This window comes from Callorhinus ursinus, unplaced genomic scaffold (assembly GCF_003265705.2).
Source record: "Callorhinus ursinus isolate GAN/ISIS: 27379988/994484 unplaced genomic scaffold, GSC_fseal_2.0 scaffold75, whole genome shotgun sequence".
NCBI classification, from domain to species: Eukaryota; Metazoa; Chordata; class Mammalia; order Carnivora; family Otariidae; genus Callorhinus; species Callorhinus ursinus.
In genome coordinates this window covers 1,648,899-1,667,111 of record NW_027397137.1, presented here as the reverse complement: position 1 = coordinate 1,667,111, position 18,213 = coordinate 1,648,899, and the positions used below count along the sequence as shown (strand labels likewise).

General features: G+C 43.3%; 1 protein-coding gene and 1 long non-coding RNA gene across 2 annotated transcripts in view; one reads left to right on the top strand and one right to left on the bottom strand.

Moving 5' to 3' along the window:
• LOC141371514 (uncharacterized) overlaps window positions 1-11,928 on the bottom strand; it is a 53,189-nt gene extending 41,261 nt beyond the window's left edge. The window contains exon 1 of the long non-coding RNA XR_012376512.1: window positions 11,864-11,928. This is a non-coding gene — a long non-coding RNA (uncharacterized lncRNA). The remainder of the gene's footprint in view (window positions 1-11,863) is intronic.
• The window catches only part of DSCAM (DS cell adhesion molecule), an 822,687-nt gene that overhangs the window by 782,853 nt on the left and 21,621 nt on the right, over window positions 1-18,213 (top strand). Inside the window, exons 28-30 of the mRNA XM_073887019.1 lie at window positions 5,077-5,107; window positions 11,796-11,911; window positions 15,227-15,376. Of these exons, the coding sequence (XP_073743120.1) occupies window positions 5,077-5,107; window positions 11,796-11,911; window positions 15,227-15,376 (297 nt within the window). The remainder of the gene's footprint in view (window positions 1-5,076; window positions 5,108-11,795; window positions 11,912-15,226; window positions 15,377-18,213) is intronic.

Below are 18,213 nucleotides of genomic sequence, written 5' to 3'. Positions count from 1 at the left end.
AAGGAAGGAAGGAAGGAAGGAAGGAAGGAAGGAAGGAAGGAAGGAGGGAGGGAGGGAAGGAGGAAGGAAGGGGGAAGGAAGGAAAGATGGAAGGAAGGAAGGAGGAGCTTGAGAAAATAATCAGAGCCCCTGATTATTTAAATTGACTTATTATTTCAAAACCTGCTCTGTTCTAGTCATTATGGGAGCAAAAAAAGGGAAATTGAATAAAATAATAGTTCTGATCTCTTGCTAGTGGGGAGGAAGAAGGCATGTTTACAACAAAGTATTACACAAATTCTAAATGATAAGCAACATACTATGGACACCAATAAATGCTATGATAATACACTGAAGGGGAAGATTTTTTTTCCCACAGGAATTATTAGGAAGGATATCACATGGTACTGGTCCCTAGACCCCAAAGGATGATGTCTTAGGATTCTGGACAAACGTTTTCCAGACATAATCCTAAAATCTTTCTGGATAATATTTGAACAATCAAATTAAAGGTGTTGCAAACTAGTTTTACTCCATACCCATTGTGAAAAACAATAAATTCTAGAAATTACAGATTGAAATAAAGTAGTTTAGGTTATAGAAAGGATGGTTTGTGAGCAATCAGGAAATTACAGGGAGCAGCAGAGGCCCAGACAAATTCTACTTGCTTTGGGACGCGGCTGACTAATAAAGGAGTACCAGGCTGAAGTCTGGGCAGGCTGAGCCCATTTTGGAGGTGCCAGAACTCCAAGGGGGAAAGCTAATGTATTAGCGGGAAGACTCCAAATTTGAAGAGTTTTGAAAGGCTGGAACCAAAGAAATAAAATGTAAAAGGGATCATTGTAAAACCTTCTATATAAGTTGTAAAAATTCATTTGCAACGCACATAATGAGGATCGTGTCCTCACGGGTGTGTGAGAAAGAGAATATCAAAATATGACCAGTTTCTGCGCTCAGCCTTATTTAATAAAGGACAATAAGAAATCACAGCTCTTTCATAGAAGGGAGTCCCAGGAAGAGAATTACCTAGAAACTATGCTACCTGAGGAGGGACTGAGAAAATTAGAAACTTCAACTTGGAAAAGAGACAGGTGGCTTGCATCAGCAAGGAGATACTCGCATGGCTTGTGAATGGTTCCAGGTGTCCTCATTATGTCCAGGTAGAAATCACAGCAAGGGCTCTCACCACGAGAGCAGAATGATGTTTCCCACAGGGAACTGTATGTCCAGGAAAAGCTGATGTGCCTAGCAGGGACTGGGCTGAGCCTGGAGAGGAAGATGACTCGGCCATTGGAGAGAAGACATGGGAACAAGAAACCACCGTGTCAAGTGCAGAAGGCTGTGCGGGACGCGGTGCAGAGGGGTGCCTGAGGTCCAGAGAACCAAGGCACCAACTTCACCTGGGGGGCTTGGAAGGCTGCGCAGGGCAAGTCGCATCTGCATGTGGTGCAGTAACAAAGGAAGCTTTCCAGGAGCCCTGTCATGGGGTCTGCAGAGAATATGCAAGAGCGAGAACCTGGGGCTGGAGGCTGGACGTGACGGGCAGCAGGGCTGGAAAGACTGCTTGGGACCAGCATGCGAAGGCTCTTGCTCTGTTCCGAGTCCTATCGGCAGGGAGGTCCCTTTGAGAGTTGCAAAGCACAGGTGTGACACAGTGAGGGGTGTGTTTCAGATCCATCCCCCTTGCTGCAGGTGCACGTCACTTAGAGGACGGACACACTGGAGGTGGGGAGGCCGAGGAGGAGGCTGCTGACTCATCATGAAATTCGAACTGAGCAGAGAGAAAAAAAGCAAAGGTCCCACGGGGACATGTTGAGGTGACAGATCAGCAGACTTGAAAGCTAGTCAAACCTGAGAGCGGGAGGTGGGGCGTTGTAAGAGTGGCAACAGCATCGAGCCCTCCCTGGAATGCTCGGTGGCCCGGCTCATTTGAATATCTGCCCAAGACACTGTGGCAAGGAGGCAAACATTTACTGCAGGGCTGACTTGAAGATTCTTTCATGCTCTTAAGATTCCATGATTCTAAAAGTGTTCTTCACTTGCCCCAGATTCTCTTCTCACCCCTAAACAAAAGTGGGTCCGAAATTTTGTCATCTCTTTTCACTATCCCTACATGAATATGAAGAAGACCCTGGACCCCACCTCAGTCCTGCCATCTCTCTCAAACTCGATTCCAGATCTGCCCGGAACGGCCTTACCTCATGTCCCACGGCTTACGCTAACATGGCCAAGTACTGCGGCAGGTTTGAAGCCAAGCATCTCGGCTCCACCCACATTGCGGCTTCCCTGTCCTTTCAGACTCCTGTGCTTGTTGCTGTGTTATCCTACATCCAGCCCCGCATATCCTCAATCTTGCCATTTCCCTGGACTCCCTGCACCCTCTCTGCTGGTCCCCTCCACACCCAGCAGTCCAAATTCTTGCAGACACCATCCATCTGCTCTAGCATCAAGTGCTCCCCGCCCCCATGCTCACTACAGCCAACCCTCCCAGACTCTCACCTTCGCCACCAAGTCCCTGTCCCCAGCCCCCATTGCACCCACTCTGGATGGACCGATGCTAGTACACAGCACCCACACCCACCCATCACCACCTCTGCTCTCCTTTCACTCCTCTTCTTGGTCCAGATTATGGCCAGTAACACAAAGTCACACCTCCTCAACTCCTTATGCCTTGACCAACCCCAGTTCACAATCACTCCTGGAAACTTCTCTCTCCAGTCAAACTGACCTACCCCTTGCTTCCTGACGGAGCTCAAATTCCAGTGCACACTGATTTTGTGCCATGGAGCTCTCTTCCCATTGGAGCCTATGCTATCCACGTCCCATGCCCCCTTTAAGATGAGCAGTCTTGGATCTTTCCAGATTGACTCAACCTGAAACAGATGGTCCTGGGATCATCTCCCTCAGTCAGCTGGCGCTAGGTGTCTGTGCTCTGTGTGCCCCTGAGGATAGGACACAAATCCCACTCTATGTATAAAGAACCTGAAGGAGAGTGATGGAAAAAAAGTTTGAACCAACAGACATTGGTTATGAATTCCCGCTCAGCTGCAGCAGATTACGGAATGTATCTGGGTCTCAATTTCCTGGTTCCTGAAGGAGGGCATGATAATTCCCAGGCAGAGACTGGCGCAGTCCAGATTCCCAGTGTGTGCTCCATTGTGACCGCAGCCCACCCCGTGTCCACTCCCAGAAGACATTCGCACACAGTCCCCACCCGGTGCCGCCTGTGTTGTCGAGCCCCCATCACAGTGAGTAAAACTCCGCCAGCGACTCCCAAGAGCAAACTCACAGAAGTGAATTTCAATTAATAGCAATTTTCTCACAATTTCAGATGAAATCAGGAGGAGGACATAGTAACCAGACAGAAAGAGAAAGGGATGTGTTGTAAGATGATAAGAGTAGGGAAGCATGGACCAAAATGGCTCAGGGTGGCGGCAGCTGTGGACCAGCTTAATCACAGCGAAGACACCTGCTTGCAGTTAGAGCATTGCCAGTATTTGAGGGGAGCTCTTTTCCCACATGTTGGATGCTGTAATTCCTTAGCACATGGCTATGAAAAAAATCATGAGAGAGAAAACTGCGCTGACTTCAGGAACAGAAAAAGCATGATGATAATGAGCAAAATAAGGAAACCAGGTCCATTCTGAAGATGCTGGAGACTGAATTACCTTCCAATCATGAGCTGAAGTACAGTGTGTACTCCTTAAATTTTCCCCCTCTTTTTTAGACTGTCGGGCTAGCCACTGCTTGGCTGTTACATAGAGCTAATTAATCCCACGCTTTTGGCATGATATATATATTTACTTTGCAAGTGTTAAATCATTCAGGAAGAGAAGAAACTCATGTCTGCTTGGTCGTTTCAAAGACATGAACTAGGAAGTTAAAAGCTGGTTTGCTTTCTTTGCTTCACCATATGGGTGGGGTAGAAGAGAGCTGTTTCATTTCCCAGACTGAACCCATCTGTGCACAAAACCAGGGCCCCATTGTGAGGTTACCAGTGGGAGCTGGCATGGCTGACTTGAAAAACTGAGCTTTGGTTCATGGAGGCACCAGCCTATGGGTGGTTATCCCCGTGACTGCCCGCGCCCCCTCAGTAATCCCATGCTGCTCCCGACATGACAACGATTGCACTTAAATGTCGGCCCCCCAAAAGATGAAAGATGAGATGAAAATGCTCCAACATTTGCATTTCTCCCCTATAGAGCCAGTCACATTGCTGAATCCATTTCCAGAAAGTTCTGTTCATTGAATACTACATTTAACATCAAGACTTTTTAAAAAGAAAAGCAAGAAGAGGGCTTTTGTATTCTAAGAAAGCAAACATTCATTTCTTGCTAGAACAAAATGTGTAAAAAGAAAAACAAAGTATATTTTAAGGGAGATGAGGACTTCAAAGCAATGCCACCAAAAATGTAGAAAATTTTTTTCCACATCATTTTTAGACAGAATTTCTTTTGTCAGGGGTGGTAACCAAGTCTTAGTAAACAATGTCCTCAGAGACAAAAAATAAAGAAAATTTTTACTTCGGAATTTGAAATAAGCATCTGAGTTTCTAGACACAGTTGCTATGCCATTTATACAATTCTTTGATCAACCTAAGGAACTCACAGCTCTATAATAATGCCTTTTTAAAGTGATCTATAATGTCATATGTTTTTAAATTTTGATATTTTGATAACAAAAAGAGTAGAATGTGTACTACATAAATAAACTGCTTTCAAAATGTTAATGTTCTGACTACTGAAAATAAAATTGGGTTTTCAAAAACAGGCCAATAAATACACTGTAAGAAGACTTTAGCAGGTGTCTGAGAATTTTTATGATCCCAGAGTATTATGCTTTTTTTGAAATGTATATTTGTGTTTATATGTATATATATTTCAAATATATATATATTTCAAATATATATATATATTCTCTCATGTAGAAGAAATAAGGAATCCACTAAACTTTTGGTTATTAGTAGTGCTATATGGATTTACATTTACATTTTAAAATGGCTGTTGTCATCTGACTCTGTAGAATATTTGTCATAAATGCCTAAGTGAATGTTAATGAGTTGTTTATCATGTACTAATATTGACTTTCTTTCCCCAGATGCGAAGAGTTTAGCTGAAATGCTCATGAGGTAAGAACAAAACCTACCATCTCAGATATCATGTTTAAAAGAATAATTTCCAACTTGCTTTAATGCTTTTTAAATAATTATCTGAAATTGATAGCACATCTTACTTTTGATACATAAAGTCCATTCTATGTACCAGATATCCATGTTATGCCTAATATGGTATGTATATACCAAATAATGTACTTTTATACATGCCATAGGTAGTTGTCTTGTTGACCAAACTCACCCAGTGGAATGTTTCCCATTAAGCTGGGAATAAAAAGGCACATCAAAGGAAGTAGCTTTGGTTTTGTTTCCACCTAAATATACTACCTTTGAGGTTGAGCCTTCTTCTTTAACAGTTAGTCAAGTGAAAAGAAAACCAAAAAGGCTTTGGGTGTTACGCACAACTAATGAATCACTGAACACTACACCAAAAACTAATGATGTGCTATATGTTGGCTAATTGAATTTAAATTAAAAAAAAAAAAGAGGAAATGCATTGTGCACTGTGCTTTCCTAAGGAGACGGGATGATCAAGAAAGATTCTCCTTGCCCTCAGCACCCATGGCACCTTGAGCACCCCTCCACTAGAGCACTCACCAACTTCTGCTGCAAATATCTATTCACTGTCTGGTCTTGGAGGTCGTAGCCTGATATGTCATCCTCATGTTAGAAATACCAGCACTATAGTTGATGAATGACTAGTGGTAGTTGAATAAGTAAGTGAATGTTCACAGCTGTAGGAGACACCCCAGTATTTACATTTTAAGCCTTTTTTGTATTGTAATGATTAAACCAAAAGCGAAAAAGGATAATCAGAGTCTGGAAATCAGATAAGAAAAACGTCAGGGACCCTAATGGTGCTGCCATTTTAGGATACTGTAGGAGAGAAAAACGATGGGCTATGGGGTCTCTCCTACTCCCCACCCCACCACAGTTGGATTTAACATCCTTCCCCATCTTTGCATATAGAATTGGTACTTTTTTTTATTATTCACAAAGAGCCCATAGCCCATATCACCAGTATCTTTGAAGACCTAAGGCAGAGGTCAACTGCCACTGGCCCATTGATTACATTTTACACAGACATCTTTGTTTGGCCATACCGTGTTTTAAAACTATGTGCATTGTAGGTGAAGGATATGGAGGACTCAGGATTACTCTGAAATATTTGGAGTGAGCAATTAAATAAACATAAGTGACATTTGCTAAAATTAGGAATTAGGAAGATAGATGCAGGGTACAGCCTTTTTTTTTTTTTTTTTTTTTAGGACAGGGGAAGGGAAATGTTGATGGGAATGAAAAGACTTGTACGGGTCATGTTGAATTTGGGATGCTTTCCAAGTGTCCAATGAAAGTGTCAAATAGATAGCTGCTAGCAGGAATCTAGACCTCAGAGGAGAACTCAGAAATGCAAATGGCCTGTAAAATGTATCTTTCATAATGGGTCTTTGACCACATCCTTCTAGATCAAACTTGCATGAGGAGAATATGAAAATCTATATGAAATGCTCTGAGTCCATGCTGTAATGTAAGTCTGTACTTGTTTGCTAAGCAAGTATTGGGACATTTTTGTGGTCACGTGGAAGGCAGCCAAACACACATGCACCTGTGCAAAGCAAATCTGACAAAAGATCTGGAAAACAAAACAAAACAAAACAAGCCAGAGTCATTCAATTTATAGTAACTTATCTAGCAAATAAAATAAACTTTCTAATGTAGACTTAAAAATATGAATTCATTGACGACATTTAGAAACTGAGAGATTTCTTTTTTCCTTTCTTTTATTATTGTGTTCAATCAGCTTACATGTAGTACATCATTAGTTTCTGATGTAGTGTTCAGTGATTCATTAGTTGTGTGTAACACCCAGTGCTCATCACATCACTTGCCCTCCTAAGAGATTTCATATAAAATTGTGGCTTTCTGACTTCTCTTGAAAATATTCTGGCCATACTGGGCACAGCTTAGAGATAATGGCTGTCTAGAGCTCCATCAAATGCTCTCTGCAGACCGGGCATGACTTTTGCCCCGTATAACAGATCACCATCCCCATCTCCACCCCAGCCAACTTCACTGGGTTGTACCCCAGCCTGGGTCCTGCAGCCCTCCCAGAGACCTTCCAGCCACTTCCTTTGGCCACTCTTCAACCAGAGATCATGTCTCTGCCCAAAGCCCATGACACTGGAATCTGTGTTTTCTGACATGTTCAACATTTGTTTGGTTAGGATGAGTTGGTATTAGCTTCTCTAAGGTCCTAGAATGCATCCCTCCCCCTTCTTATTAGCCCCAAGCAAGACGTCAAAAAGCATCTTCTTCATTAATAGGTCAATCACTGTGGTTGAAAGACCACCTCTTGAGTAAAGCAGGAATTAATAGTGGTATTTGAGGTTAACAGTTGCCAATATGAAATTAGGAACACTCAAACTAGTAATTACTCCCACTTAAGGTAGTTGAGGTGGTTTTCCTCCAGAGGGTACAGTGATTGAAAAGAAGAGAATTTCCAAGCTTCTCAAATAGGTGGATTTTTATGGGATTAATTTAGAAGCAAACGCAATGCTTTTAATCATGAAGAGTCAGTTCACTCTAAGTTTGGCAGGTTAATGGGGCCAAGCAACAAAAGACCCTGTCACCTACCTGGAGATTTGAGGGCCAACCGTATTTCAAATGTGGTCTAGAAAATCTGGGCAAGTCATATCTGTTGGTATAGAGAAGGCTACAGAACTGCTGTCTCTGATCTTCACTGCTGCTTGAGTGGGAAATTGAGGACATAGCAGCCTGGTGCAGTGAGAACATAGAACCACAGGCCTACATTGTAGGCCTCATGTTGCCACCTGCTGGTTCTGTGATCTTAGGCAAGTCATTTTCCCTCATATGCCCCACTTTCCTCATCTAAAAATAACAATTTGCCATATTCCTAGCTTTATCATTCTGTGATCTTGGTGAAGGTAACATATTTTCCAACCATGTTCCACAAAAAATGTATCTGCATACTTTAGTGGGATTAGCTGTCCCAGGGCCAAGAAGGCAGATGCTACTGTGGGACAAACACAGATAAGCTGGTGCCAGGGTATCCCCCACAAGGTATCATCTCCCATCTCCCGTCGCTGGGCTTTGTGCATCTGCACATTCCGCTATTTCACCCATGCAGATCACCCCCCACAGAGAGAGAGAGAAGAGAGACTTCACCCACCATGCCCAAATAGAAAGGGTTTTCCTTTTTTATGGTTATGTGAAAATAATTTAAAGAAAAATACCAGCCTTCTAAGAGGTAAGACTAGCCTGCTCTGAGGCATTAGCCAATACGTGGTTAACATACAAAGACCAGTATTATTAAGAGCTAGCTATAAGTGGAAAAGGGTGGAGAAGGGTTCAAACTGAGAACTTAAATAAGTTTAGCTTTTTTGATGTTCAAATTTTTGACAAATGGTAAAAAAAAAAAAAAAAAAAAACCACTGACCTATTATAATGAGGTCCTGATAACCCTACAGTTATTCTAAACTTACGGAATGCTTCACGTCACATTTGGGAAGGTGGGTGATGTGCAGACTTTTTCATCAGTCCCCTCCCACCCCCACAAAGCTTAAGGAAATACTAAGAGTTTTAACAACTGCAAGTAATTTATTGGCTAAGCTGGGAAATACAATCCTTGGTGAACGAGGGTCAGCTCTTTGTCATTTTAATCAGACAACCAGATGGCAAATGGATGGTGGAAGATGATATTTCAATAATAACATATTTAGCATGATCCCATATCATAAAAAAGATGCAATTTTGTTTCTACAGTGAAAACATTCAGAATCTTTTCACAAATGAGTTTTCCTCAAATAGGTTTTTCTGGGGGGGGGAGGGTTTACTGCTGTTTTAATGACCAATTGTTATAATTTTAGAGAATCAGCCTTCCTAGAACCATAGATTATAGACGATGTCAGCCACATGAAGAAAGTTGAGACCTAATAATCCTTTAAAATGAGAAGGATATTACTGCCTCTGGGACTTGTCACTCACTCCCACTGAACCCCCCCAAACAACATGATTTATTCAACAAGCTTCAGCAAATACTTATTGAGCACCTACTCTGGCCACACACTGCTCTAAGTTCCAAGGGTATACAGGGACAGAACGGAAGGAACTATCCCTTGTAGAGCTCATATTCCAGTGGAAGAGACAGATCACAAACAAGATAAGTCAATTAAACATATGCTCAAGAGTATTCAGTGCTGAGGAAACAAGATTCAACAGAGGATGGGGAGGAGAAGCATCAGCCGTGCCCAGAGCTGGGCCAATCTGGCTCCACTGAAGACAGCACCTGCACCAAGCCCTGAAGCCAGAGAGGGAGCCAGCCACTTGGCCACTGGGATGGGGAGAGGGAGCATTTTTTCTAAGCAAAGGGAACAGCAATGCAAAGGGAGAGAGGAACAAGTAGCTCCTGAATCTCAAGGTTTGTTGGGCCATGTTCTTGCCTTTCCATTACAGGGCTTGACAGCGTGCCTTCAAGGAGAAGGAGAAATTTACTTCCAGCTTTGACTGTCTCTGTTTATGAAGTTCAATCATATTCTAAGTCCTCGTGCCCACTGCAGTGGGGCACAGTAGCTATTTAGCATGCTTCCTGTGTCAGTCTGACAGTGGACCCCCTATTGTTAAGGATAGTCTGTGCTCGGGTTCATAGTGTTTAATAGAGCAGCCGCTGACTGCCTCATAACTATTCATGACGAGCAGAAGGAACTAGCTCACATTTCTATTTTTGGTGCAAGGACAAGCTCAAGTCCCTAGCGGAGTTTCTAAACAGACCTTTCAGATACTCACAGAGGAGTAGTTCCCCATCTGTTTTTGTGGAAATAGAGCTTGTCTAAACTGCAACCCCCAAGTCACCAAAATGTTCTTCATTTTATACAAGTATTTGAATCTTTACTTTAAAACACACACACACACACACACAAAATGAAAGCATAGTTAAGTAAATAATTTCAAAAAGTATATAGACGATGTGAAAAATTCAGGCCAAATTTTGAATTTGGGCTCTGCATAATTAGCATGATCTAGCTACATAACCCAGTTACTTATCTGCAGAGCAAGAAATCTGGTTCAAGATCAAGTCCTAAGTAGGAATGACGCACCTCTTAGAAGCTGTTGTTTCTCTAGGTTGTTTTGTTTAGACTCAAATGAGGGAAGGGCCATTACAAAGTATTTGGAATATTGACACAGACTTCAACATGCAAATGTCTACAGGGGTTCTTGAGTGAACTTGACCTTTGGATTATTAATATTCCTTCAGCTACAGGGTTCAAGGGTAGATGAATCCTCATCAACAAGAAAGGACCTAGGACTCCTGGAGAATGCTTAGTTGAGAAGAAAAACATTTAAGACGTAGTATGACTATCCTCTTATTGTTCTCTACCAAAAGTAACTAACACAGAGGTCAATCATCCAGTGAAGTAGGCTCCAGAAATCTTTCCCAAAGTAGATTTTGGCAACTGTTGAGCTGGATTTATGGATGCCATAGTTTATCACATTGATGAATTATTCTGAATGATTGTTGCTCCTTAGAAGTTGTTTTACTACACAGGTGACCCTTGAATGATGCAGGCATTAAGAGCGCTAACCCCCACATAGAGTCAAAAATCCACTTATAACTCTTGATTTCCCTAAAACTTAACTGCTAGTAGCCTACTGTTGACCAGAAGCCTGACCCATAACATAAACAGTCAATTAACACATACTTTGCGTATTATATGTATTATATACTGTATTCTTACAATAAAATAAGCTAGAGAAAAGAAAATGTTATTAGGAGAATCATAAGGCGGAGAAAATATTACAGTACCAGACTGTATTTATGGAGAAAAATCTGCATATAAGTGGACCCATTCAGTTCAAACCCGTGTTCTTTAAGGGTCAACTATACATTATTTTGAAATCTTCTCAATCCTTACAACTCTGTAAAGACCGCACAATCACTCCTGTGATGTGGGAGTTTTTTTGTGTTTTTGTGAAACATGCAGATTATTTTTTTTTCTGTAGGCTGTAACTGAATTTGATTATCCTATGCCATTTTACTACCTATTTTCATTTACTTCTAGAAGACAGCTCGCTCTAAGAGTAATTTTCTGGTGCACAAATTCTTACAGTAGTTGGGTTTTGTTTTTAATTCTAAAATATGATATCCGTCAGGATAAACTAGTGTCAGGGAAATTAACAAGGTTTATGATTTGTTACTAGAACAAAAATAAAGCGACACCAGATGTAAATACAAATCCATTAGTAGAAACCCCACCCAATGGGCAGCCGGCACGCATGCTTCCTCCCTTACCATCCCTGGAATAGCTCAGGTCTGACAAATAAAAGTGCTGTTGGTTTAAGAATCACTTTTTTTTTTTTTTTGGTTTTACTTAGTGTTACATAAGAAAAGGGAAATTCCAAAGGTTCTATCAATATGGAACCAATCCCTATTGACAGTTTTCGTTCTTTGAGCCTCACAACTGACTGCTGAAGCTTAATATTAGTAAATATCACTTGAATGAAGGGGAAAAAATTTTTTTCCCTTCTCCTTATCCCCTTTTCCTTCCTTGCTTTTTTTTCCCCCCTTCCCCTCCCCACAAGGTATTCAAATAATTGGATACCAAACCCAGTTGATGTATAAGCACCTGTTGGCATCATATAAGTCTGAACTGCATTTGTTCCTGAATCCCCTCTATTTTATCCCTAGTAAGAATACCCGGACTTCGGATACCTTGAGCAAGCAACAACAGACCTTGAGAATGCACATCGACATACCCAGGGCTCAGCTTTTGATTGAAGAGAGAGACACAATGGAGACCATCGGTAAGGTGCCTTGTTCGTGGCTTCACACAATGTGGCTGCCACAGCTGTGCCCTCTCAGCCCCAACCCCAGTAGTTATGGGAACGTCTTGAGTGCTACACAAGCAAAGGTAGAAGGGAGGTAATTGTTATTGAGGAGAATAATAAATACCAGCAAATGTGGGAGGGGAAATGAACTTACACGTAGCTCAGAGGTCACCTGAGACAGGAGTTCCCCAACTTGGATCCATGCTGGATCTTTCCTGCAGAGACTATTGGTGCCTCTCCAAAGAACAAACACCTGTAATCAAATAAGCCTAGAAGGGCCACACACTAAAGCCCCATCCTAGAAATTCACTCAGTGCCTTCTTCAGCTACAATAAGGCCTTCATTAAAGAAAACATTTAAACTCTACTTAGTATTTAACAAACAAGTGTCTTTGCATGGGCTGCCTTTTCCCCATCCCTCAGCACCATGCAGACACCCTGGGATGGGGTCCTTGGCGGTGCTTTGGGAAACACCCAGATCCATGTTTCACCTGGAGAACTTCTGTGTCTGGTTCGCCCAGAACCCTGCTGTCTTGACTCTTTCCAGCCCTTTCCATTCAAAATCCGCTGTTCTATACTGCCTTCTGACACAGGTCTATTTATTCCAGAATCAGAGACTTTATATTTCCATTGCAATAACGATCAGAAGAATAGCTAACATTTACTGAGGGCTCTCTAATGTCACCTACTTTTATAAGCACTTTATGTGCATCCTTTCATTTAACCCACCCAATCAACATAGGAAAAAGATACTACTTTGTAATTGGAGCACCGAGAGCTTACATAGCTTGCAGGTCACTTAGACTAGAGCCGAACCAGGGCAGGGCCCCCACCCAGCCGCCAGCCTAGGCTCCTGTGACTGTCACCACCTGCTTCCATATCAACAAGCTACTTCCCAGAAGCCCTCACCTTAGAAATATCACTCGGCTTTCCAGTATCCATAGAGACAGACTCTAAGGCAGGTTGCCCAGTCTGGCCCTTTTCAAACTTTGCTCTGTGTTTGTTCTGGAAGGTGTTTGCTGGCACTTGGTCCCAGGGCAACCCTATCCTGTGGTTTGGCTAAAACTACCCCACTCCTGGCACCTACGCTAGAAGCCTCCTGCCAGAAAAACAGTGGAAATGGCCACATTGGCAGAACATCTCCGTTGCTCCTGTCTCCCGCCCTGCATGATTATGTTCTAATGGTACAGCAGAGACATCTTGACTTAAAAGTTCCTAAGTCCTAAGGTCTGGGCTGCTCTTGCTGGCTTTAAGTTTGGTTCAGGCGTAATAGCACTTGGAGAAGGTTGGTCAAGCCCAGTGTGGCCCTCAATCAACTAAATTCAGTTAAATACTACCTGTGTTGTTGGAGGGCTCACTTACTCATCCTAAAATACATAAGATTTTATTCGATAGCTCCCATCAGGACAAAGCACCAGGCTTTGTTCTTGATCACCTTTACCTTTCAGGAGTATAGCTGGAATCCCTTTTATTGAACTCAATAGGTTGGGCATAAAAACCAAGATTTCCTCTGGAACATCAGTTCAAAAATCAAAATATAATTCCTTTGACCTTATAATATAGTTACAACATTCTATAAATGTTCCTCATCAGACCTGTTAATCATTGTCCCCATGGTGGTTACAATAGGTAGTCATTGCTGGCCTAACACCAGAGAAAGATCTGCCCATCACTCTGTCCATCGTCACTGCCCTTCACCAGAGATGTGTCCTATTCTTCACAGGATCATCGATCACCAAGAGTCGTTTACCTCCTGGTGACGCTTAACAGTTGGTCAATGGCATTTTCTAATTATTGGGAAGTAGAAGTGTGGTGCTTTAAAACACTCTGGGCTCTGACTACAAGAATCCAATAGGAGAATGCCATTAATTTCCAGCCAGAATGAATGGTTAACCTCACACACTGACAGGCACCTGAAATTTCCCATTAAGAGTTTGTACCCTAGCCCCGAAGATAATCCACAGTGCTCTCCGCAGGGCTAAGTGTTGGAAACCAGAACACGCCAGTATTATTAGTGAAAAACGAACGTAGATGTTGGGCTTCTGATGCCAGGTCCAATTGTAAGAACCTGTTTCTGGAGAAAGGCCACCCCGTCTGGGGGCCAGGGGAAGGCTGCGGCGTGACCCCCCGCACTGAGCCCCGGATCCTGCTGTGGTACCAGCCCGCGCTGCATCCCACGCCAGGATGCCAGCAGACACCTTGGCAGTCTCTCTTCTATTTCCCTGCCAAGAAATTTTATTCTAACTTCAAGAGGCTTTCCTCTCCTGCCAGAGCCTGAGTAATTGGATTTTGTAAGGTTCATTCTGTTCAGAGCCTTTTTTGGACACAGAAGTCTAACTGTGTTGTTTATGACTTTCACATCACCGTTCTGTGTCAAGGCACACCGCAGCGTGGTCCCAGCTGACTGATAAACTCATATGAACAGCATCCCAGGCTGCAGTGCTTGAAAACGTATGAATATATCCATATATCCTAACGGAAGCTTCCCTTGGAGTAAAAGAGTTCTTAAGGAAGTGTGAAAAGTATCACAACAAAGTAATGAAAATCTTGAGACAACCAAATAAGGACACACAGCTCAACCAACAGCTTCCATTCCAAGCACTAAAATGCTCCTAATTCGTCTGAACCCAGGCTCCTGCTTCCCTAACCTTCAGATGCCAGCTGGGCTTGGAAATCTGACAAGTGAGTCATTTTGAGAAATCAGTTAAAGGATGTTCTAGAGTAATTGAGGCTTAGAAGAGGTGGGAAGGAAAGGAACATACATCAGAATCTTTAAAATAGAGGAATCAATAAACTCTGAAGATCAGGCCTTCTCTTTCCCGCACCCCCCCACCCCAAGCATTGGCCAAGTTCAGCATGAGAGCCCCTCAAGTGTAGACAGCTGTGGCAGCGGTGTTCTTCTAGTCCTGCAAACAGAGCTGACTTGCAGCAGCAGCCCCATCCCTGGGTGGTGCCGGCTTCCCTGCTGACAACTCAGGTGAGCCTTTGACAAATACAGAATTCCCGAACTCTTTTAAACAGGCAGCAGCAACAACAAGCCTCCCCAAATCAGTGTTTGCTTTGTGAGAAGACCCTCTCTGTGGTCATTCTCTTTCATTCAAAGCCAACACTTTTAACACTCTCCCGTGGTTCTAATGTGGCACTTGAATTTTCAGTGGTTTTTGCTGCTTTAGATGAGGCCGTAAATTGCGGTTGTAATGAATGATAACGCCAGGACCTGGGGAGAGAAAGCAGGGGAGCCACGGAAAGAGGGTAAACGTGTCCGGTTTCCCGTGTCCTTGCTATTCTGCAGACGATCGCTCCACGGTCCTGTTAACGGATGCTGACTTTGGGGAGGCAGCGAAACAGAAGTCCCTGACAGTGACGCACACAGTCCACTACCAGTCAGTGTCACAGGCCACCGGGCCCCTGGTGGACGTTTCGGACGCACGGCCGGGAACGAGTAAGTGGTCAGACAGCGCAAACCGTGTGGGTGTTGTCAACACCGACAAGACATGGGTGCTCTGTCCCTGTCAAACGGAGGTGGGGCTCATTGGCCCCACGCCTGAGAAACAAATACACACGACAGTAGTTTTCTTTGGGACAGTGAGTTTTTACTGTTGGATCTGAGCTGGTATTTAAATTGTGTCAGCTGAAGCCAATAACCCTTGGTAGTGATTTACTATGAAAGTGCTAGAAATTTCAGGTAGAGGTAATTTTTTTTTTAATTTGGATGACACTGGAAAAAAGGAAGGTAATTAACATTAGTGAGTATCTACTCTGTGCCAGGATCAGGATAAAAAGCTTATGTCGTGTATGTCATCTGTAAGGCAACCCTGTGACGTACCTACTTATAATAGGTATGAATCGATATGATAGCCTCTATTTTACCGGTAGGAAAAAAAAAATGGATTCTCAGAGAAGTTAAGTAAACAGCCCAAAGTTGTACAGATAATGCATAACGAAGCCAAGATTGAACGGTGGGTCTGTCCGTCCTTGGAGTTCATGCTTTTCTCCTGCACGCGCTGTCTGAGAAAAATTGTAGTCCTGACTAATCCGGGGATTATGTTTGACTTAGTTATTAATATCTGCATCCATAATATATGGGAATTAATTCCTGCAATGAAATTAAATTCCCTAATACGTATCTAGAGCTTATTAATCAGATATTCTTATTCCTTCATAATTGAAATTGTTTCTAAATCTCTTTATAAAGACTGAGAAATTGATGTCCCAATTATCTTTTTGAAAGCTTTGATGTCTAGCTTTTAAATCTCTAATCACTCCGCAAAAATTTACATTCTCAGAGTGTTATAATTAGAAAAATAAATATTACAATGTCAAAAGCCGTTTTTTCATAAATTCTGACTTGAAAGGCATTTGTGAAATGCGCCGAGCATCATGAATCAAACCAGTTGATTCCTAATAACATTGTAATTTGAAAAGGCTTTCAACTGTTAGTGAAATTCATCTGAAAAATTATCTTCAAGAACATGCTAAAGAAATCTTTTATTCCCCCTTTTGTCTAACCTCACCACCTTCCTTCCCTGATGACATTAGCACATACTGAAGACCCAAACGGGCCATGAGTGAGAGTTAATTCTGCAAGGGGGTGTGAGCGAGAGCCTGGCCCTTAGAAACCGCTTCGTGGCCCTTGATATTCTCTCCCACCACTGGCTTCCCCATCATCATTTGCCTGGTCCAGGGTCTGGATCTAGGCTGCTGCACTGATGGGTTTCTGAGCCACTGGTTGGTATTCAGTGAGAGAAAGCCTATAGACCGGGGGGGGCGGGGGGTACTGAAATGGATGGATCCTTGACCTCAAGGTTCCATGCCCAGGCAGCATGGAAGCTGATAGAGACATTAACTGGAAAATAGGAAGGAGGAAGAGGAAACAGGACAGATGCCCAGACAGTGGTTCCCAGACTCAGATGCATCAGGATCACCCAGAATGTCTGTCCGAAACACCCATTCCAGGGCTCTGTCTCCAGAGGTTCTGATCCACTGGGCCCGGGAATCCGCCTTGTAATAGACATTCTGGGTAATTCTGATGCTGATTGTCTGGAGCCCTCTTGGAGAACTATTTCCCCAAGTGTTAGACCTATGTGTGTCCCTGCCCCTGAGTGCAGTGGGGCAGGATCTCTCAAGCTTGCCACACTCACAGCACATGCCTTCTTTCTGCCAGGTAAAACAAGCAAGCCTTCCCACCTCCCCTTCAATGTTCGACTGGCAGAGCCATGCACAGAGGCCAGCCATAAATAGAGGAGAAAAGCACTGGGAAGCTCCCAACTGCATGATTTCACCCCTACCTGGCTAATGGACACATTGATTTGGTGACATTCAAAATATTAGCAGAGATGTGAATGTCGGTCATAAGCAGAAACTAGAGGCAGCAAGAAGCAAGTGGCAGGCCCGGAGGCACATGGGGCGGCATGTCTGGGTCTCTCGCACCTGTAACTCTAGAAGCATAGCTGGGGAACTGCAAGGATGCATGCATTCAGACTCAAATATATTCACTAAGGTTTTACTTGCCATATGGCCCAGTGATGGGAGTACATCATGAGACGCAAAAAGACATTCATTTCATCTTAGCGCAGGAATCAGATGCAAACAAAGAACTCAAGCATTTCTCCTTTACCTAAAAGAACTAGGGAAAAATAGGAGACAATGATGAAATGGTGAGATAGTGAGTCAGGAGGGGTTTGGGGGGTGATGGGAGAGGCTACTTGGAACACGAATCCGTGGCCATGAGCTGACTTGCCAGGTGGAGGGAACAGGAGGGAAAAGCTCCTAAGGCCTTTTGGGGCAGAAGCATCCCTGGATTGCAGTGGGCCACAGGGAAGGGGGGAGGGGGCATAGACAGAGAAAGAGGTGGCCCAGTCGCCAGGCCTCCTGGGCCAGCCTCGTGAGTTTGCACCTCATTCTGAGAGTGTTGGGATGCTCAGCCCAGGGTTCAGCCTGATGATCACATCACATTGAAGCAACCACAGCTTACAGAACGCTGCTTCCTTCATTTGTGATGAACTTCATCCAACAGTGTTTACAAGCATTAGGTAGATCTACTCAAATGCATGCATCAGTCTCTAATTCAAAAAAATAAAAAGCAGAGCTCTTCCTTTAGCATCTGCACAACATTCTCTATTAGTAAAAGATCTTTGGGATCATTTTCTCATTAAATATTCCTTCCAGAACCACATGAGGAGGGACTAAGAACAGCCCATTTTTCATTTAGAAGTGGAAAGAATGGGCATCCAAACCCCCGCCCCACAGACGACCCCCAGCAGGAGCCCACTCTCCACT